This window comes from Sciurus vulgaris (assembly GCF_902686455.1).
Source record: "Sciurus vulgaris genome assembly, chromosome: 7".
Classification (NCBI taxonomy): domain Eukaryota; kingdom Metazoa; phylum Chordata; class Mammalia; order Rodentia; family Sciuridae; genus Sciurus; species Sciurus vulgaris.
Window position 1 is genome coordinate 948160 of NC_136467.1, and position 24700 is coordinate 972859.

The window sequence follows — 24700 nt, forward strand, 5'->3', positions numbered from 1 at the left end:
ACCAGTGGCACCCACTGACGTGACGTAGGGCATGCACCTTATCACCCAGAGGCCTGTGCTGGCCGCATCCTTGACCTTGCTGGTGGGGCTCCATCAGGGGTAAGGTATCTGATTTGTCTGACTCGACCTTCTGGTCCTGCTGTTGACTGCATGCTAGTCCCCGAGCCTAGAGTGCGGCTCACCTTGGAGGACACACGATGAACACCCGTGTGAATGTGCGTGAGCACACAGCTGTGAGGGCTGGCACCATGCTCTCGTAGTGCTGTCTTCGTTTTTGAGCAGCTGAAATGAGCCCAGTTTCACTAGCTCCATACATCAAGTGGGAGACCCATGTGTCTAGAAATATCTGGATTTATCACAGCAGCTGGGCAGAGGCAGAGCCTCGCTTCCCAGGACCAGCTGAGCCACAGGCAAATACCTTACTACCTTTCAGTTTCGCCTTTGGATCTCCATGATTTGTGATAGATTATAAAAGAAGAAAAAAAAAATCATGATTTCTGGTAGGTCAGTCTGTTTTTCCTGTTGCTGAGTTTAAGAATTAGAAATACTTCTTGGAGTTCCCCATACCTTAGTAATGTCAGGCCTAAGAAAATCCAGTACCTAATCTCAGACTCTTAATGAGAAGGGCGAGGAGGCCACGTGGCACTGGCCGGCTTCCTGACCACGGTTGTCCTGAGCTGCCTGCGTGCTGCAGTGCTGGTCTCTCCTCCACCATTCCTCAGGTTCCCAGATGGTGACGGAACTGTAGGTCACTGATGGGCAATGTTGCCTTGGAGTGTTGGTTCATCTGTACCCGAGGAAAGCCAAGGGATTACTGGGGTTCATGGAACTTATCCATCACTGGGCAGACACAGAGGCCTCCTTAGCTGACTAACACAGACACAGTCCCAGGAAGACACAGGTCATTGAAATCAACTCAAGAATAAGCAGAAGTTCTTCCCACAAGATGTTGAATAGGTAGTCTAAGACGTTCCCGTCAGGAGCAGCCCAGGATAGGGTGGCTTCACTGATGGCAGGTGAGGCAGAAGGAACACCAAGTCTCCCAGGCCTTCCAGGATGCAGAAGAGGGGACCCAGGATGTTGCTCTGTGAGACCGCAAGTACTCTGACACCCACCCAGACAAAACATCAAAAGGACAGAAAACCACCACCAACCTCTCTCATGAATGTGAACGCAAAAACCCTCAGGACGTGTCAGCAAACCGAATCCAGCAATCTATGAGAAGGGTCAGGAGCATGAACCAGTGGATTTTCCTCAGGAATATGCAAGTGAAGATCAATGACATGATGCGTCACATCAATAATAAAGCCACACGGCCATTCAACAGACACAGAATTCAGCACCTGTTCATGAAACAAACCAGAGGGTCTCCTTCAATCTGAGAGGCCGCCTGTGCTTGACCAGGAGAGGCCACATGCCTCCCAGAGGGGAGGCAAGGACAAGGACCCGCTGTGTTCATTTGTGGCCGTCGTTCTGCTGGGGGTCTTGTGGGACGGTTAGGCAGAACATGCGTGAACTCACATGCACACAGGCTTGCCTGCTAGAGAGCCCCTGCCGGGGGGACCATGGCTGCCTCCCTGCCTGCAGTGAAAACCAGGCCGCTGTGGTGGTGGTGGGTTCGGCTTGCTCCTCCCTGTACTGCGCACCGGAGCTCCTGGCCCCTGGGCTCTGCTCACATGACTCCATGTCCCCAGGGCCTCGGACGCTTGCTCTGGGCCCTGTCCCTGCTGCTCCTTCACCGGTGTGCAGAGGTGGAGCCTCCGTGCCGCCTGCCTGCCTCCCGACACGCCTGACTTCTGAGCATGGGCTCTGTTGCCACTTACGTGGCCGCTGGACTTTACCGGCCTGCTGTCGGGCACCCTGGGAGGTTCCAGCTGGGGACTGTCGTGGGCTCTTCCTCAGCACACCTGCTGCACTGCCTCCTCTGGGTCACAGCGGCAAGGCAGCGGCGCCTCCTCCGGGGGTGGGAGGGTCGGGGTGGGGGGGGGATGTGCGCCTGGTTCTCTCTGCTTCGCTGCCCTCTGCTGGACTCCCGCTTTCCTGCAAGTCTCTGGCTGTCCAGGGCAGTCTTGCCCGGCCGTGCCCAGTGCCTGCGCTCAGGTTTCTTCTTTCTGGAGAGCCTCCTCCCGTGCTCTCCCCAGCTCCTCCTTGCCAGCCTTCAGGGCCACGCCTGCCCCTACACATGCCCCGGAGAGCCGTCTTCTCCTCAGCACCTCCAGGTCTGGCAGCTGGCTCCTTCACAAGCTGCTGGCTTTCCCCAGGACTCTGATCTCCTGTGACACCACACCTGGAGTCTGGCATGAGCCCTGTGTGGAAGTGCTGTCAGCATAGAGGTGGCTCGTGTGGCAGCGCCCCCGACGCTGTGTATGTGCTGCTAGAGGAAGCATTCTGTAAGTGCAATTGGTTTCTCTTCCTCAGGTGCTACCACTCACGTGAGCTGAAGCAGCCTCTGTCCCCAGGTCAGGTACAGACCTTCCTGCGATCAGGATGCACGGCTGCCTTTGTGTCCAGCTAGGGACAGAGCCGGCGCTGATGAACTCCCGTAGAGATGAAGCCTGATGTTCTTAATTCCAGGAAGTCCACTTCTTCACTGTCTACCACAGGCATTTACCTGCAACTTGGGAGTGTGGAAATGGATCTCAGAAATCAAGCTAACAGGGAGCCAGCCACCTAATGAATGTTAAAACAAAGAAGTATAACTCAAAGTACAAAATACAGTCCATCCATTCAACAAATGTTCATTGAGTTCCATGAAATGGGAGTGAGTAGGCTGGGTAATCCTGTCTTCATGGACCTTAACCTAGTGAGGAAGGCAGAAGCAGAGGTGTGAACTGCATGGCGGCTGGCAGTGCTGGCTGTGGTGGAAACAGCAGGGACGGGATGAATGGAAACTCAGAGCACAACAGGCTCTTCAGCCCACAGAGGGACGTGGCTGATCCCGGGAAGGAGGCGTGTGTGTGTTAGGAGGTCTGCAGGGCCTTTTAGAAGTGCCGTGCTCAAATCACAGAATGCACCCCAGGACTATGGGCGAATGTAGAGGCCACCTTTTGATAATTGATGCATTACTTGAATTCACAACACAGAGGCCAAACGCCACAGCAGGAAGAAGGCTGACGAGGTGAGGCTGAGCTCTGAGCTCCTGTCCTCCAACGGGGTCCTGGGAGACCAGTAGCAAACACTAGCAGCCTTGTGCAAACTGGAGCCAAGCACCTACTGTGCGTGAACTGGCAAAGCCCCATGTGCTGCCTGCATTTGCACAGTGGGCCCTTCACTCCCCTGCACCCACACGTTTTTGTGTGCTGGAGGCAGGGAGGAGGGAGGCCCGAATGTGCTCTGCTCCTGGTGAACAGATGGGTGTTTGTCAGCTTGACGCACAGCCCAGGAAACGTGTCAGAGGAAGGAGGGGTGGAAGGCAGAGCTCAAAGCTGGTCCAAGGGTCTGCCTCAGCCTCCTCTGGAAAGCCCAGGCTCCAGAGCAAAGTGAAGGGTCCTGGGTGGGCCCTCAGTGGCATGTGCCTGCATGCCAGGGACCTGAGTGCGGCTGTTGGTGCTCGCAGCTTTTGAGCCAGGGCCATGGAAGATGATTCACATTATATTTAATGGTTGTTGACCTAATATCTGGCAAGCAGGAGATATTTATTCCTGATGGTCTGGCAGAGCCCTCTGTTCTGCAAGCGCTCACTGCTGTGGCCTCTGGCCCTGAGCATGCTGTGGTCACCCTGCAGGAATGTGACAGTTGGACTGTAATTTTGGTTCTCCTCAATCTCTTTGTAAATGATTTATAAACCCAGCTTGAGAAATTTGTCTTAAAATAAGTTTCAGCATTTTAGCTACACTCAGCACATAGGATTCCTATTACACATCCGATTCTATTATTGACAGTCCTAATGAAGTTTGTGAATTGAAGCAATGTGGCAACTTTTTATCTCCAAGGATCAACAGGACATCAAGGGAAAGGACGAGGCAGACTTTCCTCAGGTGAACCCCACCGGGGTCTGTGCTAAGGAGGTCTAAGGAGTTCAGACAGGGCCCACCAGTGAGCCTGCCTGCTGTGCTTGTCTCAGCCTTTCACTGTGGGACAAGAGACAGCTGAGGTAATGCTTGTTGTAACTTGGTTCTAATGAGCTGTGATTAAAAAGCATCGACTCGGTCCTTGGTAGAATTTGTGTATAATAGGTAGTCATTTATGAAATGTAAGATACAGGTAGAGAAAAGCAATATGCTTATTTTACCTCCAGAGATATTATTTCTAAGTGTTATTTAAAAGAAATCATACATTTATTTTGGGAAACAGAAAACATAAATATACAAATCAAAGCAAAGGAAAATTGGCAACCGTTTTTAATCATTGATGAGATAGCCACTGCTCACATGCCATGTTCCTGCCCTGGACCTGCGTGGGTACTTCTGTGCTCATACTGCGCACATGCGCACACGTAGGAGAGACCTCAGTGCAAGTCATGCCGTGAGCCTGTTCTTCACCATCTCGCTTGGTGTCTGCGTGTGTGCTCTAACTGGCACGCCACTCTGCACTTCATTCACATCCTGCTACATATTAGGTCAGCTTCCAACGTTTCTGAAAAACAGACTGCTACGGTGAGCATCCTTCCAAACCCAGTTTTTGATATTTGTGTGATCATTTCCCCATAACAGTCTTTACAAGAGCGATCAATTGCTGAATCAGTGTTCTCACTTCTTAGCTTTTGATATGTTGCCGAAGTTTCTCCAAATGAACGCATATGCCAAATGCGAGTGCCTTCTGCAAGTTAAGGTCACTGTGTCCATGCTTCTTCTCCACGATCACCTGCGCAGCACGTGTGGCCGTCACCATGATGGCAGCCCCGGACACATTTGGTGCAGGGCCAGAATCGCCTTTGCCACACAGAGCCAGCAGCCTCCCCAGGCCACACTTCTCCTGGGTTGCAGGCATCTGCCTGACTGCAGGGCCAGTGGAGGAGGGAGCTGCTGGGACCCCGCCCCCTGCGGCCTGGGGAGGGGCGGTGACACCTTTCAGCTGCGATGTTTCCACACGAGTGGCACTGCCACTCTTGATCAAGTGCTTTGTGATCTCTCTTCTCAATGCCCTTTAAAAACGTGCCGGCTGTTCTGGCAGGCGGACCCCTGGCTAAGTGGAGCACGTATTCCGATGGGCAGCGCTATCTCAGCCCTGCACCAGGTCACTCTGAAGCAAACCCACCTGACGTTTCCCGTCAAGTGCTCTTGCATGAGTCTAGCAGATGTTTTCATGGAGGTGTGGTTTACCCGTCATGCTGTTGCTCAGCTGGCCTGGCTGTGCTCTCTGTTCTCTGCTGTCGCCGCCCTTTCATCAAGAGCAGCTTCAACACTGCCTACAAGCCCGTGGCCATGCCACTCAGCTCTGCTCCAGCCTGCCAGTCTTCCGTAGCCCCTAGGAGGCTGTCCAAGTCCATCTCCTTCCCTATTCTGAGTTCTTGACCGAGTAGTGTGTTGCTGTGCGTGGCCTCGGGGTCTGGCATTCACGGAGCCTAGTGCCTCAGGGGTGGCTTTGTTGTAGCATGTGCACAACCTCGTCTCTGTGGCTGGAAGTTCCCCGTGGCCCGGTGCCACGGTGTGCTCACCCAGCTCTGCGCCTGCAGTTCCAGTTGTTCCACTCTGTGGTGATAGTGAACAGCATGCCAACCCCCAGGACTTCCCTTTCCAGTCCTCCCTCCCCATCTCTTTCTCTGCTCTGCTGGCCTTCCTCCACTTGTTGGTTTTTAAAGTTGTGGACATGCATGAAGTGTGATATTCACACGTGCACTTGGCTGTTGGTCAGTTTTATTCTGCAGCTCCTCCCTTTCCTGTCCCCCGTCCCCTTTCTTTACTCCTCTGCTCTCCCTTCTCTTTTCATGAGGTCTACTTTTCAAAAGAATTCCTCACTTCTCTGTAGCTTCCTCATATGAGAGAAAACATTGGATCTTTGAGTTTCTGAGTTTTGCTTATTTCACTTAGCATGTTCTCCAGTTCCATCCATTTACCAGCACATGCCATATTTAATTCTTCATGGCTGAGTAAAGCTTCACTGTGTATCTGTACCACAATTTCTTTATTCATTCATCTGTTGAAGGGCACCTGGGCTTGTTCCATGACTTGGCTCCTGTGAATTGTGTCGCTGTAAACATTGATGTACATTTATTGCTGTATCATACCCATTTTAGTTCCTTTGGAAAAATACTGAGGAGTGGAATTGCTGGGTCCTATGTTGGTTCCATTCCTAATATTTTGAGGTGCCTCCACATTGCTTTGAGAGTAGTTGTGCTAATTTGCTGTTCCACCAGCAAAGTATAAGTGTGTCTTGTTCCCACATCCCCACCAGCATCGTTCGTATTCTTGACTGCTCCTCTAACTGGGGTGAGAGGGACTCTTGATGTAGTTTTGATTTGCATCACCCTGCTTGCAGGGATGTTGGACATTTTTTCATATACTTGTTGGCCATTTGTATTTCTTCTTTTAAGAAACGTTTGTGTAGTTCATTTGCCCATTTATTGATTAACTCCCTTAATAAGATTCTTAAAGCTCAAGAAATAAAACCAAGAGTCAAGAAATGGGATGGCATCAAATTAAAAATTCTGCATAGTAGAGGGAACAAGAATGTGAGGAGAGAAACCACATTATGGGAAAAGATGTGCCAGCTGCGCTTCCAACAAGGGAATAAAATCCAGGATATATAAAGAATTCAAAGCGTTAACACCAAAAAATAACATGGCATTGAGTTTTTAACATGAGTTATTGTTTTTGTCTGGATTTTTTTTAAGTGTTCTATCAAAGAATCATTTGCCAACACCAAGGTCATGAAGGTTTGCTTATGTTTTCTTCCTAGAGTTTTACAACTTCAGCTCTCATATTCAGATCTTTGATCCATTTTGGGTTCATTTTTGCTTACTGTGTGCAGTGGGGTTGAGAACTGCATCCGCATTTCCCTTGTGTGGGCCGGGCGCCTTCCTCAGAGCTCGGGGGCCATGGACTATGGGTCTGTTTCAGGACTGTCCCTTCTGTCCCGTGTGTTGTGTGTGCACCCTGCACCAACAACACCTCTTTCTGTGACTCTGTAGAAATTGTTGAAATTGGGACCTGTGAGTCTTTCCACTTGGTTTTTCTTTTTTGAGGTTATTTTCAAGATTGTTGGAATTCTTGTATTTCTATGTGAATTTTAGGATCAGATTGTCTTTTTGTATGAAAAGAAGGTTGGATTTTGGTGGGGTTGCGTGGCGTCTGTGATTCAGCTTGGGGATGCTTCCACTGCGATTCGGCACCTCGTGAGCTTGACCGTGGACACGCTGGTGTGATGGGCACATTAGCGGAAACACCGACCTCAAGCTTCCATCACATCTCTGATGCGAGCGTTCATGTTCTTCTCCTCTGGGTTTGAAGTGCACGGTACATCACCCTGATCTGTTGTCACCCCACAGTGCCATGGCACATCAGGGCTGCTTGCTCCCATTGTGTCTAACCGTAACTGAGGTCCATGGATTGACCTTACCCCATCTCCTACCCCCACCTCTGAAGCCACCTCTGCCCTCGGCTTCCGGAAGATCAACCTCCTCAGCTTCCACTAGGACTGAGGTCACGCGGTGCCTGTCCTTCTGAGCCTGGCTTAGTTCTCTTGGCACAGTGATCTCCAGGGCCATCCTGCTTGCTGTGAGTGACAGGATCCTCCTTCTGTGGCGGAACCGGCTCCATGGTGCACAGGCCCCGCCCCTCTCTGTCCATCCTCAGCTGATGGACACTCGGGCTGCTCCAGTCTTGGCTCCTGTGAACAGAGCTGCAGTGGCCCGAGGGAGCCGGGGTCCCTTCAGCACTGACTCTTCCCTCTGGACGTGCACCCGGCAGTGGGATTGCTGGGTCACGTGCTTGTTCTACTGTTGATATTTCAGGGAATCGCTGCTGTTTTCCACGGTGGCTGTGCTGATTTACACTCCCACGACAGGGCGAGGGCCGCTCTCCTCCACCTCCCGAGGTCTGTTTGGTAACCGCCATTCTGACGAGCGAGCTGAGGCTCACAGGGGTTTTGACTTGCGCTTTCCTCACTGGTGGTGTTGAGCATTTTTTCATATATTTCTTGGCTGTTTCTGTGTCTTCTTCTGAGAATGTTTGCTTAGATTCTACAGTTCTTTTTTGTTTTTTTTGGCATTAGGTTATGTGAACTCTTCATATGTGCTGGATACCGACTGCTTGTCTGGCGTACAGTTCACAGATATTGTTGCTGACTGCAGTCGTCTCTTCACGTTGTTGAATACTTCCTATATGGTGTAGGGGCTTCTTAGTTTGATATAATGGGCTTTGCAGTCTTGTCTAAAAAATCCTTGCCCATCCCAAGGTCCTGAAGCATTCTCCCTGTTTACTTGTAGTAGCTTCACAGTTTTGGGACTTACATTTTAAGTCTGCGGTTGGCTTGGTGATTGGTTTGGGAGGTCCACATGCATTTAGGATCATGAAGAATGAGATTAGTGTGTCTGTGAGGACGGCCTGACTCGGCAGACATCTGGGAAGCACTAGCAGCAGGGTTCTTCCCACCCATGGACACAGGCTATCTTTACAATTTATTTTTGGTGTCCTTTTCAATTTCTTTCATCAGTGTTTTATAGTTTCCATGTCTTTTCTTTAATCAACTCCAAGTATTTTATTATATTTCTCATAGTTGTTTTTAGTGGAATTGCTTTCTTGATTCCTATTTCATAAAACTTGCTATTGGTATATAGCAACACTTGTAATTTTATATGTTGATTTAATATTCTAGAACTTTGCTGAATTTATTAGTTTTAATCATTTTTTGGTGGGGTCTGGAGTTTTCTTGATTTCAGAATGTTCACTAGTATCTTATGCAAATGAAACTCATTTTGTACATTGATCTTATCCTGCAACCTGGCTACACATGCTTAGTAGCTATGGCAGCGTTTTAGTGGGTCTTGACAACTGCACACCTGTCAGATGGAAATAAAGGTGTGTTCCTTCTTTCTTTCCACCCCACACGACCCTCGTTTCTGTCATCCGATGTACTGATCTAGCCTCCAGGGTGGTGTTGCACAGGAGTCATGAGAGCAGACCCTGGTCCTGTCCCTGACGTCAGGAAAGCCTCCTGGTGTCCGCCATGGTGCAGCAGAAGCAGTGGCCCTTCACCAATGGCCTCTGCCAGGAGCGGAAGGTCTCCCGTCGTCTGCTTGGCATTCACCACGATAAGATGCCGTGCGGGTCAAGTGTTGAGATGACTGACTCTGTGCTGTGTTCTCTTGTGAAGGTATTTTAGGTGAGCTGAGTTCTGCAGGTTGTACCCTGCTGGGGAGGCTATGTAGGGCCACTCAGGTGTCCCAGCCCCAGCAGGTGACAGTCATCAACAGGACATCGAAAGAGGGCTCGCCACACCCACGGAACCTGTTGAGTTCTTGATTCACAAAACCACTTGTTATTTTAAGTTACTAAATTTGGAGGTGGCTTAGACGAAGGCAAATAATTGAAGCATCTTGTTCAATCTTTTCATGAATCCTTTACTTCTTGAAACCTGTCTTCTCAGTGCCTCTCCCTTCCTGGTGGGGGCTCTGAGCTCCTCTGCTTCGTGGCCTCGCTGTCTCCTCACAGGAATTTACATGAAGCCTGCATCCGCCTGCTGCCAGCCTCTGTTGTTCCACACTGGAGACATTGGTGTGGCCTGTTGAGTGACATCAGCCATCACCTCTGATCTCCAGGGAGGCAGCAGTGGTCCCTTTGCATGCTCTTGCTAAGCTGCTCCTACGTACATCCTTTAAACAATGAGTGCTGGGTGCTGAGTGTTCAGGGACACCCTCTCCAGGTGCTCACCCAGCCCCACCTCCCTCACCCAGCGCCTCAGCCGGGACCAGTGGCCACGTGGGTTTCCACTCTGGCTGGACAGTACTTTGGGTTCTGTGGTTACACTTTGGCTTTGTAGACTTGTTATGTTTTTAATTTAATTTAGTTTTTGGTCATCTAGAGTATCCCTTTAAGAGTGGGTTTAGAAATGTGTGATTTTCTCCTTGAATACCGGTCCTGCACGAAGATAATCTGAACAATTACCTTATGAATCAGAACACAAAGTCAGGCCTTGGACTGTTTGACCCTTATGTTCTAGTTTGTTCAAATTGTTAGTTTGCTTCATATTGTAAATGTGTTTATAGCAAAAGCTTCCTATTCCTCCACATTAAAATTTTTTTTTTTTTTTTTATCTACACTTGAAAATTGGGTGTGAATTGCTAAAGTCTAAAGTTTGATGTTTGGTATTTTTCTTTCCTTAGGGGAAAGGAAGTAGCCAGGAAGAGTAGAAGATTTAGTGTTGGATAATTTCATAATTTTTAGACTGAAGCAGCAGAATGAATTGCTTTGTGAATTTAACAATAATGTTTGACAACAGAAATGACAAGCTTTATGTTTTCTCAGAATGCAGCATTTGAACCTTGGAAGACTAACAAATCCACCATGGTTTCACTGACATTATCAGTTTTGCTTTAAGGACGAGTCAGCACAGTGTGTACATGGCAGCTGGCTGGGGCAGACCTGCTCGGGGCCACCAGCACACTGGTTTGGCTTCGGCAGTGTCGAGGTGCAGGACTCTCCACAACTGCAATGGTGACATTTTTTTAGGAACTGACTTAGAGTACATTTAGACGTAAAGTTGAAATAGCATTTCATTATTTCAAACTTGAAGTATTGGATTACTGAAAAGATTTTTTAAAAGACTTGTTTGTGGGTTAATTGACAATTGTACACTCCACTTTCAAGACATCTGGGTATAAAATTTATTTACATGAGAAGAAGACACAGTACTTTGGCAAAATACAAGCTGTTATCATTTGGAAAGTAATTTTTAAAACTATTTTGTCAGTTCTCTTCCTAGTTAGAAAGAAATAACTGAACTATTTTATATGTAGTAATAATAGCCATTTTTTAAAATTTGCGTTGGAATCCTTTGAAGGAAAACAAAAATGTAAACTGCCACCCCCAGATGCATGCCAGTGGTGGTAGCCTGTGTGTATGAACTTCCTTAGCAAAGCCCTAACTCCCAACCCTAGCGTTGGATCACAACTTCGCTTCCCTTTCAGGATAACAGCAGTCTTATGATGCTGGATCGCTGTGTTTAAGGATCATAGAACAGGAAGTTATCTGCCCATCCACCCACCCACCCGCCCACCTATGCACCCCTCCATCATCCATGGATGATGTCAGGAAACCGCTTGAAAACCATTTGCCTGTTGGAAGTGAGCCATTGATGCCGTCTCAGTGTCCTCTCCAGAAGCCCCTGTCATCCACCTACCTACCCACATGTGCACACTGCCCTCCTGGTTTTTCGTTGCTATGACAAACTACCTGGGGATGAGTTATTGATGAAGAAAAGGAACTTGTTAAGTTTGCAGGCCTGGAGGTTAGAAGACTGGAACTGGCGGCCCTCATGGTTTGGCTGCTGGTGAGGCCCTGGCTGCATCGCAGCTTGGGGACAGCAGCATGGCAGGAAGTCTGAGGCATGCTGGGGCTCATCACCACCACACTCACAGGCACCAGCCAGGCTCTGATGGCAACCACACCTGTCCCTCCCAGGGCATGCTCATGATGACCTCTGCACCTCCAGGAGGCCCCACCTCTCCCAGCTTCCTCCAGCTCCACCCGCCAGACCGGAGATGGCTGGAGCTCCCATGAACCTTCAGGGGCAAACCGTACCCAAGCCACCCAAACCACGGCCATGCAGCCCTGAGGTCAAGAGCTGCGACAGCCCATGTGAGACGAGGCCTGCTCTGAGCACTGCTCAAGGTCTTAAGTGACCATGGACCGAGGGAGCAGATAGGCAGACTTCATGGTAGAGGCCGATGGTGAGTGTCTTGGGCATGTTGTTCAGGAGCAAAGCAAGATGTCCTGTGTGAGCTTCACAGGTTGTGTCAGAAGTGTGCAGTCTCTAGGGCTCTCCTTGGCATACTCCACCACCGCTCAGTGGATCCAGGTGCCTGGTCCCCGTGTTCTCATTCGCAGCTGTTGCACGCCGACTCTTCGAGGAGGTGATTCTCGTTGCATTAGCCTGCGACTCCTGCAGCCTTCCCGGTTCCTTTCGCTTCCTCTTCTGTGGTGCAGAAGGGAAGGCCCGGAGCTGACTTCTTCATAAACAAAAGTCGAGCGGCTTCAGTCCCTTCCCTTGACTCATCAGGGGTCAAGAAAAGGCGCTTGAAAACCATTTGCCTGTTAGAAATGAAGTATTGATGCTGTCAGTGTCCTCTCCAGAAGGCCTCGGAGCCCAAAGCTAGCAGTCTCTGAGGATCTTGTTTGCTCTGGATGCATTTCTCTGGCTGCATCAGTCAACTATGATCTAAGCAGCTCAGTTGGTGTGTGGCTTTCCTTGTTGAGCTAACAAATTGGCCACTCCATAAATTGCTATGGTTGCAGGTTCATTTCATTAAAATTTTTTTCTTTGAAGAAATTCAGCTGCCTCACGACATCCTGTTTTAGATTATCTTGTTTTCCTGACCCTTGCTGCCCAGTGAGTCGGGACGCCATGGCAGTGCTTGGCCTGGCACACAGATGTGTCCTGCGTCTTTCCAACTCAGCTGTCGTGCCAGGCTTCGCCAGGCAATGCTTTGCCCTCCAGTCCTGCCACACCCTCTTTTCTCATTTGAACATGATGGTATGCTGCGGCCATTTAAAAAGAAGAGCATTTGCGGTCATCTGTGCACATGGCTCACAAAATGTTGACTCATTGCTATGACCTGCAGAGCAGCTGGCCCGAGTGTGCAGTTAGGAGACCACGGCTGTCCCTTGTGCTCTGCCACGGTAGCCCAGGAACCGCGCAGGCAAGCGAGTGCCAACAACATGGTATTTGTGGACGTTGAGATTTGAACTTCATATAATTTTCATGTGTCACTGAATCTTCCTAAGTTTTTCAATTGTTTAGAGGTGCAAAAACTATTTCACCCAGGCAGTGAACCAGTCTATTTCACAAGCTGTGGTTTGTTGACTCGCGGAGGAAAGTTTTAGAAAAGTCCTGTGAAGTTTGCTCTCAGCAGATGAAAAGTACAGAATTTCTATCCTGGGTGCGAGGTCTCCGTCATGTCTCCACCTTACTGAGAGGGCAGAAACGCAGGCAGGCCAAACAGGAAGGAGCAGCAGGGAGGCGGCTCTCAGGCAAGCCTGGGAAGGAGTCCTGCTCGGCACACACCCAGACTGCGCTGGGACCTGCTGAGGGTGTCAGCACCCCTTCCCCACCAGCACACACACTCCAGACACCCTGCTCCTTCCAAACACCGTTCTCTAATTTCTAGAAATATGTGCTTCCTCAAAGTATGATTTTTTTTATGTTTATTAACAGACCCATGCCAAAAGTACATGAATTTAGATTTATGTTGAGTGGTTAATGTTTCTGTATTCTATCTCATTTGGAAATAATCTACATATGCAGTGAATATCCATGATTTAATTTAGTGAAACTCCGAGGGTGTAAGTTACCAAAGAGACTTGGGAGTGATTTTTCAGTAGACATGTCTCCTGCAGCGGGTTTAGCTGCTCATGCATAAGCGACAGCCGTCATGAAGGCAGGAGCCGAGCTTGTGGCGACTCTTCCTCCATGCTGCTGTGGGGTTTGGTTGCTGCACTTGACCTGCACAGCGTTTTAGGCCGAACTCCTTTCGTGACCTTAGACACCTTATAGAGACAAAACACAGACTTGAGTCACATTATGCTCGCAAGTGTGCAGACAGGTTTTCCAAACATGATCCAGGTCTCGTGAACTTGAAATGCATTTGGGTCAGTCCTTAATTTTCTCAGAGAACACATGATTTGTGCAAAGGCGTATTTTTCTTAAAACCAGTTAAATGGAGTTCTGTTTGAACTCCAGTTTTTTTTTCCCCCCTGACCAGCAGATGAGATTCTGCCTAGATGTCTGAAGATTTCAACTAATATTCGTGAAAAGACTCTTGAAGGTTATTTTTTGACTTCTATAGAGGACTTTTAAAAGAGGCAGACTCTGACTCATGAATCTTTTAGATGTCCCTGCATGCCAGTCGAACGGCACATCCCTTGCTGCTGTGGCAGTTTGGACCCTTCCTTTCCTAATGCCTAATGGACTTCAGAGGGGAAAACTCTGCCCGACTACTAGTGCCCATTGTGGCCACTCTAAGTCACCCTCAGTAAGCGCAGATCCAAAAATGCACTCCAGGTTCATGACTTCTGCACATAAATTCAGTATTCCAGAAAGTGGGGTCCTGTCCAGCCTTATTAAAAATTTGGAGGAAGCTGTTTTCTAAGGCACCCTACCTGAGGCTTCTGACTGGGTCATCCAATCCAGTAAATTAATTATTGGGTCCAATCTGAGCCTACACCCAATCACCATTCTTGGAATCACTTTATTGCTCAAAAAAGGTCTGAGAGCTCGAAATACAAATCTGCAGGACTTGAATCTGAGAGAGAAGTCACCCATGACCCCAGGGGCGATGAGGTCAGTGGCACAGTGGGCCCGGGGCACCTCACACAGTGGCCACTCAGTGCTGCCAGGGTCACTGGGGGCCGCTTAGCATCCCACTTCTGACACCAAATGGTTTAAAATTTGAGGGAGCTCTTGTGGGAATGTGAATTAGTATAGCCATTAAGGAAAACAATATGGAGTTGCCTCAAAACAAACAAACAAAAAGCCATAAATATAAGTACCATATACCCAACAATTCCTCTACTGGATATGTGACCAAAGGAAAGAAAATCAGTGTTTCTAAGAAATACTTGCACTTCTGTTTATTGCAACAGTATCTGCAATCACTAAGATATGGAATCAAGCAAGGTATTCACCAATGAATGAATAGATAAAGAAACTATGGTGAACATACACAGTGGAATATTAACCTTAAAAAAGAAGAAAATCCTGTCATTAGTAGCAGCATGGATTAACCTGGAGGAGAACACGTTATGCAAAAATTCCAGGCACAGAAATAGAAATTTCACTTTTATGTGGAAGCTAAAAAGTGAACCTCATGTGAGCAGAGAGTAAAATAGTATTTACTAGAGGCTGGGAAGGATAGGGCGAAGGAGGAGATGGGGAAAAATTGGTCAACAGGTATACAATTGTAGTTAAATCGTAGGAATAAATTCTAGAGTTCTAGAGCACACGAGGGTGATTCTAGTCAGCAATAATTCATTGTATATCCAACATAGCTAAGAGGATTTTGAGTGTTTGCATAAGAAATGATCAATGTTTAACATGATGGATATGCTAATTATACTATTCAATCATTATACAACGTATATATGTATTAGAAGAGTGTTCTCTATCCTATTAATAGTTATTATGTATCAGAAATTTAAAAGGAAGAAAATATCTTGAGGCAAATGAATTTAGCAGAGTTTATGAGAGCAAGGACTGCTTCCAGCTCGGGGACCACTGGAGCCAGCAGAGCTGGCGGAGCCAGGAGGGCAGGTGGTTTCCAGAGACAGGACGTGAGGCACAGTGCAGCCCGACTGGCTGCAGCCCTTAGGCCGTTGGGTGTGGTCTGGGCAGTTGGCAGCCTGTTATGGGTCAGCTCGATGGTTGTGATTGGTGGAGACTCAGCTATTCTTATGAGAATAACTCCTAGCTAGGTTGTGGTCAGTTTGCATGCTAAGTTTGGTTGCAGTTTGTCGCATAGGAGGCAGGCCACGCCAAATTTAGTTTGACAGAGGTGCTGTGTGAGATATAAAGGACATACAGTTTTTGAAGATGATAAATGCAGATAGCAGCTTATTTGCAGCAACTGTGCTTTTTGCCCTGCTTGTATGTAAATTCATTGTGGCATTGCTTTCTTTATTCCTGGAATCACTTCATGGCCCTCCTTACTCAACTAGACTTGCTTCTCACTTGACACAGGGTTTTGGTTGCACTGGACAAAACCAGACAGTAAGTACTAAGGGAGACAGGATGTAGAAAAGGTAAATTCAACATTTGGGAAGGTCTCCTCATTAAGATAGGCACCAACAAAACCTCGGAGTTATTTTGATCCCTCGCTTCAAGTCCTGGCAGCATGTAAGGGGATTCAAACTGGAGTTGCTCGGTGGGCATTGGCTACGTAAGGCAGGAGTAAGTTGACACATGGATCAATGTTTCTTGTTCACAGTGTGTCCTGGAAATCTCGAATGTGGTGTGTGTGCCCGTTTTCTTCTATCACAGGGAAAGCAAGGTGAAAGCGAGACGCTGGGAAAACCAGTGCTTGGAAACACATAGTTCTGAAGTTGCAGCCTGGTCGGTTTGCGCACCAGGGAGACGCTGCCTGTTGCAGGTGCTCCATATCCGCTGAAGCCGAGGGTGTGCCCACGCAAGCGTCAGCGCTGGCTTCCAGCAGCTGTGGCCAAACACTCCAAAGGCTTCAGCTGAGCTGTTGGAGTGCAGTCCCTGCCTTGTCTGAGCCCTGGCTGGAGACACAGATACTGGGCCTGGCTGTCCTTCTGATCTACAAACTAGCTGTCAGGCCCAGTTCTCTGCCTTAGTAAGCCTTCGAGGTGGCTTTGATGACACATGGTCAGGGGCCACTGGTGTGGAGGGTGGGGCCTGGGTCTGTCAGCGCTTCCCAGACTCAGTGTGCCTGCTCAGCACCCAGGGTCACTGAAGACACTGATTCTGTCCTGGTGGGTCTGGGCGAGACTGGTGGTTGCGGCTGGCCTGAGGACTGCAGGAGCAGGCCTGCTGCCAGGCTACCTGCGTGTGATGCCCAGCTCTGCCCGCAGCAGTCAAGCAGCCTGGGCAAATCGCTCCCATTAGGAGTCCCTGAGTCCCTCGTGTGGAAAGGGGTAGCAGATGCTTCTGCCTTACAGGGTTGTGTTTTAGACTTAAACGAAGCCGTGCGTGTGAGCCTGTGATTAGCAATTGGCGAGAACTGGCTTTTAAATGACTGCCGAGTGGGTTAAGTTTGATGGCTTAATGTGTCAAGTTGCACACGAGGGAATCAAGCTGGCGTCTTCCTTCTCCCCCTCTTCCCAGATTCTTGGCTGATGACTTACCAGGGCCTTCAGAGTTCTTCAGAGGGACTTAGGTAGCGGCGCTCAGGCACGTGGTTCACACCGCTCACGTTCCTCTCCAGGGAGTCCGCTGCTGCAGCATGACCTTTGTCACTCGGAGCGCCAGGTTCCGCCTGTCCATCCACAGAGTAGCCACAGTCACAGGATGCGGTCGTTTCTTCCAGATTTCACGGACTGTAGCAAGTTATATGGGATGAGGTGGAAGATGAAGGCGTCACTTCTTTTGTAGAAACCCAACTGCATAAAATAATTGATATTCACATAAAATAATCGTATGGAAAGAATACAAAGCACAGGAACATGGCACTTTCATGTGGAAAGGAAGCCCACTGCATACCCCCAAATTTATCAGGAAAATATTCTAATGAGGCTGAGGGTTTGCGGTGGAGCGTGGAGTTGCCCCACCCAGCCCACAGCTGGCATCCTGCCAGTTTTGTTCCTGGCTCCCGGGCTCCCACCTGGCCTCTGCCACTGGCTCGGCTGTCTGATCTGTGACGCGTTTTGGGTGAGTTTTGTCCCTCAGCACCCGCAGTCCCTCAGTACCTGGTGTACTGAATATTAACCCATCACTCCCGCTTTGAACCAGAACATGGCCCTGTGCTCCGCGCCTTTCTTTCCCTGGCTGCTTGCTCAGCACACCACACCAGAGATGTGCTAGGGATACCGCCGTTTACCAGTGACGAGTTCTGCTCCTTCTAATGTTGAAGATTGAACACTAGAGAAGCACGCCAAGCAGGCATATGAAGCAGGTTTTATTTAAAGGTAATAATACAGACTTCTCCCCGCAGGGAGAAGGGGGCCATGGCTGATGTTCTAAAGTCCCCAGAAGTGAGCGCACCCTACATCTTTTATAGGGTAAGGTCTCTTTTGTTCTCCAGGTCTCTCCCCCCTTACCTCTCCTTCCTGCCTACGTCACTAGGCCTGGTTCTGCATTAAGTGAGAAGCCATGGGCAGGGGGAGGGCCAAGGTGATTCAGGCAGGCAAGGGCCCAGGGGGCATTAATTAGTAGCTCCCTGCCTGCAGTCCTTGATAAAGGCAGGTAAATTTGGTAATCAATGGGCTCCGGAGATCCTTGACATTCCATTCTCCCAGGGGCATCTCCAACTTCCAGAGGCAGATGGCTTCATGGCTTCGTTTCCTCGAATTGACCGATTCCCTATTTCTACACTAACTACCTGTCCTTAATTCTGGCTTCACTAGCAATAGGCTGCCTGGCTTTTACTTTATGGCCTTCTGGCCAAAATCTTGTGGAAGTGGCAGGCTAGCTTGGAACAGGCTTAACATAATGAGAAAAAGATGTTAATGATAGAATTAATTGAAAATGGACTCATCTACTTTATGCGGCTCTGGGAATACTGGGCAGACCCAGGAAATCATAGCAGTAACTGAAACTGTTAACAAGCCACACGTACTAAAAGCCCCCAAAGCTAACACATAGCTAAACCATTTTAAGGTTTTCGTTTTTAAAGTCAAACTCTCATCTTCCTTCCAAAGGGGGCGGGGAGGGTGGGAGAAAAGAGAAAGAAAAGGGGCCCGTCTGAACCCCGATGAAGACTCTGGTGGAGGTGTCTGGGGTCAGCGCCTGGAGACATGGAAAGGGAGTCTGTTGCTTGCACTCGGTGCTCTGGTTTCTTCCCAGAAGTGTGTTGTGCTGTGGGTTGTCATCTGCCACTGAATCATTGCAGATCCTTTTGCTGACCGCAATATCAGGCTTTCCTTATTGTCTCTGACTTTGGGCCCGTTGCTGTGTGTCCTTCCTCTGGATCCTTCTGGCTATTTAGTGAAGCTCTGGGGTGGCTGCTGGCTGCTGGCTCCCCAGGGCCTTGTGGCTGGGTGTGGCCCTGCCACCTGGAGGCTTATGGGCCAGGCACCCTGCTCAGCTCCATCTGCCAGCTAGACGCCCAGTGTCTCCCCGGCGCCTGCCTCCTCTGGTTGCTCTGCGCGCAGCATGGTGAAGGGTGTCCAGTTGGAGGACAGAAGCAAGTGTAGTGGACATCTTGTGGTCCTGTGCTCCAGGGAAGCTCCTCAGCAAACAGACAAGACCTAGGAGGCTGCAGCCGCCTCCCTGGGGGGGCAGCCAGGCATGCCCTTCCCTGCACATGGGCGTGCCCCGTGGGGCCCTGGCCAGCACGTCCACTCACCTGTTCCTCCCTCTCCAGCTTCTCTGCCGCAGCCTGGGAGGGAGGCATGGAGACCTTGTGACTGCTTGCTGGGCTCCTGCCCTTCCTGTCTCGTACCGTGGGCACTGTGCCCGTCCTCACACTGCCTGGCCTGGCCTCGTCCTTGGGCCTGGTCTCTGGGGAGAGCCTGGGCAGTGGTGGGCTCTCTGGAGTGACTGGATCAGGGCCCAGCTCGCAGGAGCCAGACTGTCTGCAGAACCTGACCAGCTTGAAGGGGTGAGTCCTAGGCGCCAAGTCTCCCTGGGCAGGGCCGCCACAGGCTTCACCAGGCTGCTGACCAGATGGCCTCAGGACTCCACTGCAGCCCTTTCGCTGCCTCCTCAGCGAAGTGGAACCGGAGCTAAGCCAAGCCTCCGATGAGGCCCGTCCAGCTCACCTACGGAGATGTGCCTGGGGTCTCCGGGGAGGCTCTCTGCACATGCCCTTCCCTTTGTCCTCCAGGGCTTGTTGGCCTCTGCTTTCCAGACACCGTCTGCAGGATGCCCTTAAGGTGCAGACCAGCTGCGTGTGGCCGAGCAAAGGCATCCCTGCCCCAGGTCAGTGAGACCCAAGGCGAGGAAGGAGCATTACTGCCCAGCAGGTGGGCACATGGCTCCGACTCCTCCGGCAGCGGTGGGAGACACCCACAGCCAGGGCCTATGCACGCACATGGGTTCCCTGGGGCAGGCTGCACAGCGACTTCAGCCTCCTCCTTGCTGAGCTAGGAGGGCAGCAGCAGGGTCTCCAGCAAGCCTGCTTCCCACGCGGGCTGTGCTGGTGAGGCATCCGATGACAGGCAGCGGAGCTTGGCTCCCAGGTGCTGACCACATCCATTCCAGCCACACCAGGACCTGGGAGTAACCAGCCAGGTGCTGGGTCCACTGGGGACCATGACTCTTTCTCAGCCTCCTCCCAGGAGCTATGCTGGAGTGCACAGGCTGGACGTGAGAGTCCTGTGGTCCAGCACTGCCCCCAGAAGCCCCCAGGTAGTCCCCTGGGTGGGTGTCCACCTCCTAGTGTGCAGGGGCATCAGGTACCCAGGACCCCAACTCCTTGTGTGGGCCCCTCTGGGCTGCTGGGTTTTTGAGAAGAGCACAGCTGCCCTGCACAGTGCCCACCCTGGACCAGGTGCCTTGGTGGCTGGTGGGAAGGGTCACCATCCAGGGTGGTGGACATCCCAACCTGCCTCCCAGGACTGCAGGTCTCTGCGTGGCTCTCTTGGTGATTTTCCCCAGGGGCTTCTGGCACCCCCACTTGTCAGCTGGGACACCAGGCGGGCTGCCCTGCTCCAGAAGGACGGTCGCTACAGCCCACTCTGCCCTGGAATCCTGTGCACCCCGCACCGTCAGCCCAGGGCCCTCCGCCTGCCCCATCACCGCCCCTCAGCCCTGCAGCCTGCTCTGCCCCTGTGGTTCCGCCTCAGTGTGTGGGCACTGTCCTCTGAAGGGCCACGCTGAGGGTGGTGTGCACTCTGCACTCCTGTCCCTGCTGCCCGCCGTCCCTGTGTGTTGGCTGGAGGAGGCTGGGCCAACCGCAGCTGGGACTGCAGAGAAGCTGCTGTGGCGTCTGAGCGCGGTTCCAGGGTACAATTTCCATCCTCTGGGACAGTCGCCTGAGGGTGCAGACGCTGGGTGCTGCGGTGGCTTTGTGTGTGGGTCAGGAGCTGCAGGCCGTTCCTGGGGTGGTGAGTGCTGCGTTCCCCATCAGCACACGGGAGGGCGCCAGCCTCCCTGCTGCCCTCTGCGTGGCCTCTCCTCGCCTGCATCTGGGCCTGTCTGCTGCTGGGTCCAGGGGGATAGTGTGGCCGCCCAGTCCTTTGCCTGGTGCACGTGTGGCCCTTGGCTTGCCATCTGTACTGGCCCCGTCCTGGCGGCTTCTCTTTGCTGGGGGAAGGTTGCTGGGCTTGATGAAGATGGCCATATCTGTTTTCCTCCTTCACGGAAGGTGCTTTTGGTGTCAGCTCTAAGAACTTTTTGGCATCCCTAAATTTTGAAGCTTTTTCTTATTTTTCTTTACAAAATTCTTATTGTTTTACATTTTACATATATGTCCATGAGCCTATTTCCCAATTTGTTTACTGTGGTAAAACACCTGCTCTACAATCGACCACTCTACCTGCTTTTGAGCGTATCGTCAGTGGTACTAAATCCAGGCACCCATTGCGCTGTCCGGCCCTGACCCTCCTCCTCCCACAGCCCTGGAACTTCCAGTCCCTCAGCATCACGGGCGGGCACGCTCCCCCGGGCCTGGACTGCCCTCTCTGCTGCCTGTGTCTCCTGCGGCCTCTCAGCCCTCCTGTTGGACTAGTGTGGCTGCCTTAGTGGCTCAGCAGGGTCCCCAGGGCGCCTCCAGGTGCGACTGGACAGTGCTCGGTGCTCATGCCTTGCCTCCCTGGGGCACGGGCTGCCCCCGAGCTGCCCACGGTGGTGAGTGCTTGTCGGAACACGGATGTGCAACCTCTGAACCCTGCCTCGGCTGCTCTGTGACTATGCCCAGAACTGAACTGCTGGATCACATGATGGTTCTGTCTGTCTTTCCAGGTTTTCTGTGGCAGCTGTGCCACCACACTGCCACCGACGGCCCACGGTCCTGCTTCCTGGCAGCCCCACCAGCACAGGTCACCCTCCTTGGATGGAAGCCCCCTAACTGGGCAGGGAGGTGCCCTTGCGGGCCTGACCATGCTCCCGAATGCTCAGGGTTGTGAGCGTCCTCTTAGGTCCTCCTCCAACATGTGGGGATTTTCTTTGGAAAGATGTCTGTTGACCTTGCCCTTTTTAAAAATCAGGCTTTTGTTGTTGTTTAGTTTACGAGTTCTACAGAATTCTGGTTTTAGTCCTGTATCAGATGTTCGAGAGTATTCCTTGCGTTCCGTGGAGTGCGGCTTCATGACAGAGGGGTTGGGTGACTTTTGAACCCTGATGAAGTCTGATTTGGGGGCTTTTCCTCTTTTTGCCTCTGCCGTGATGTCAGAACCAGGGCAGTAACACTGTGAAGCGTGGCCCATGTTTTCTGTAAGGGGTTTCACTGTGTTAGCTCTCACATGCAGGTCTTTGGTGCACCCTGGGTCAGTTTTGCGTGATGTTAACTAAGGGTCCACCTTTATTCTTTGGCATACGGACCCGTAGTTTTCGTGGTGTCACTTACTGGAGAGGCCGTCCTTCCCCTTGAAGGGAGACTGCTCTGACCCGGGGGGCCGCGTGTCCGGGCGTCCTGTCCCCGCCCACCTGTGTTTTGGGGGCGTGCCAGTGCCATTCATCTCATCACTGCAGCTTTGCTGTGAGTCTTGAAACAGAGTTGTTACGCTGTAGTTTTGTTTTTTTATCAAGATTGTTTAGGATATTTAGGGAACTTTAGATTCCGTATGAATGTTGGTGTGGCTTTTTCTTTTCTGCAAAAAATATTTGGTGTTTGGCTAAAGATTTGATAAGGATTGCCATGAACATGCATGTTGCTTTGGATAATATGGACATTTTAATAATGTTTTCCAATCCATGAACATGGGATGTGTTTCCATTAATTTATGTCTGTGGTTTATTTCAGCACTGTTTTGTAATTTTCATTGTGTCAGTTTAGTACTTCTTTGATTAAATTAATTGCTAAGGATTTTATTCTTTTTCATGCTGTTTTGAATGGGATTTAAAAAAATTCTTTGTCAGATCACTCACATTTGCATATACACGTCCCACTCATTTTTGCCTGTTGACTTTGTGTTGCTGCTTTGTTGAATAAAGGTATTAGGTCTGCTTCCTGGAATCTTCAGGGCATTGTGAGCGAAGATGATTCACCTCTTGCTTTCCAATTTACGTGCCTGTTATTTCTTCTCCGTACCTGATTAATACTCTGACTAGAACTCCCATATTGTGTTGGATAGAAGTGACTAAAGTGGGGTTCTTGACTTATCCTTGAATTGGAGAGAAAGTTCCAGGCTCTCACCATTGACCGTGATGCTCGCTGTGGGCGTTCTGAGGTGACTTTTACGGTAAAGCTCTCCCCCATCCTAGTCTGTTGGTGGTTTCATCACTGATTTCCCTATGCCAGAACATCCTTGCATTTAAGATGGGTCCCATTACCCGTGGTGTACGGCTCCTTGGACTTGCTGCGAGTTTGGTTTGCTAGTGCGCTGAGCAGGAAATCGTCTATTCCATGGAGGTCATCCAGTTTACTGGCATGTGATTTCTGATGATGATTCGTTAAGATCATTTTTATTTCTGTAGCATCACGGTGATACCTTCGTTTTCATTTCTGAGTTTAACAACTGAGTTTTTTTTTCCTAGCCCATCTAGATAAAAGTTTGTTACTCTTTCAAAGAGCCGACCTTTGGTCTTGTCGATCTTCCCAGCTGTTTTCGTGTCCTCCGTTTTGTTTGTCTTTGCCTTGATCGCTCGTTATTTCCTTTCTCCCTCCAGCCCTGGGCTTGGTTTATTCCTGCTCTGTAGTCCCCAGTGCTGGAAGCCAGGTTGTTGACTGGAGAGCTTTCTGGCTTACTAACGTAAGTATCTACGCTATGAACTTGTCCTTAGCACCGCCGTGGCTGTGTCCCATGATTTTTCGTGGCTATTTTGGTTTCACGTGTATCTGAGCATTTTCTGACTTTACTTGTGAGTTCTTTTTCAAGCCATTGCTTAAGAATGTGTTGATTTTCACGATTTTGTGAGTTTTCCAGTTGTACTTTTGTTTCTGATTTCTGACTTCATCCTCTTTGAGGTCAGAAAAGATGTGGTGGACCATATTGCCCTCTTTGACTCCAGGGAGACTTCGTGTTTGGCTCCCTTATGGCCTGGGCCCCCAGGTAGCCGATGCCAGCAGAAATGCACCTGCAGCCACTGTCCAGCAGGCTGGAGACGGGGTTCTGGTGACCCTTTTGGGTGACCCTTCCTGTTCAGGGAGGGAGCACTGCAACTATTTGTCATCTGAACTCACTGGCAAGTTTCTTTTCTCTGCATTCACTGGATGGCACACCCGTGCCTTGACAGGGATCGGGAGGTGACCGTGCATCCCATGGGTTTGACTGAGCCTCTGGGTCAAGGTGTCCATCCCTGCTGACCCTGCCCAACGCTCGTGTTTCATGCCCTCAGGCTCAGCAGCTCACTCTTCCGGCACTCTGCGTGGTCCCGTCCGCTGTGTGTGACACAGGACACGGAGGCGGAACTGTGCCAAGATGCCTGTGGAGCCAGGACTCCAGATGGCTTCATTTTTCTTCCAAGAGTCCCCGGGAAACATCCCAAGCCCTGGGCTGTTACAGGGCAGGCTGCACAGGCCACAGGCCAGCCTCCTGCTGGTCCTTGCAGAGCCCAATCAGCAGGGCATGGTGATAACATGACTTCCTAGAAAATGACTTCCGGATTAGGGTTAGCTGATGAAAATGGAAAATAATTCAGAACTACACATGCTTGTGTGGGTCAAGAGTCTCCAGAGAAATAAGACCAAAGTGGGGTGTGTGTGTGTGTGTGTGTGTGTGTGTGTGTGTGTGTGTGAGAGAGAGAGAGAGAGAGAGAGAGGCTTTGCTCTTCAGAATTGGGCCATGTGACCGTGGAAGACTGGAGTTGGCTGGAGGCTTCAGAGCTG

The 24700-nt window shown here is 50.3% G+C and overlaps 1 protein-coding gene across 13 annotated transcripts in view; it reads left to right on the top strand.

The window, feature by feature from the left end:
• Positions 1-24700, top strand: part of WDR27 (WD repeat domain 27) — a 196515-nt gene that overhangs the window by 143262 nt on the left and 28553 nt on the right. For 9 of the 13 annotated variants that reach the window (XM_079146199.1, XM_079146196.1, XM_079146200.1 and 6 more), the window contains one exon: positions 21676-21785. The exons of 1 other annotated variant lie outside the window; for it this stretch is intronic. In XM_079146199.1, coding sequence (XP_079002325.1) covers positions 21676-21785 — 110 coding nt within the window. Of the gene's footprint in view, positions 1-9029; positions 9728-10261; positions 11246-21675; positions 21786-24700 lie in introns of those variants that run through there. 3 more of the 13 variants (XR_013764887.1, XM_079146195.1, XM_079146191.1) reach the window with 3 other exon arrangements.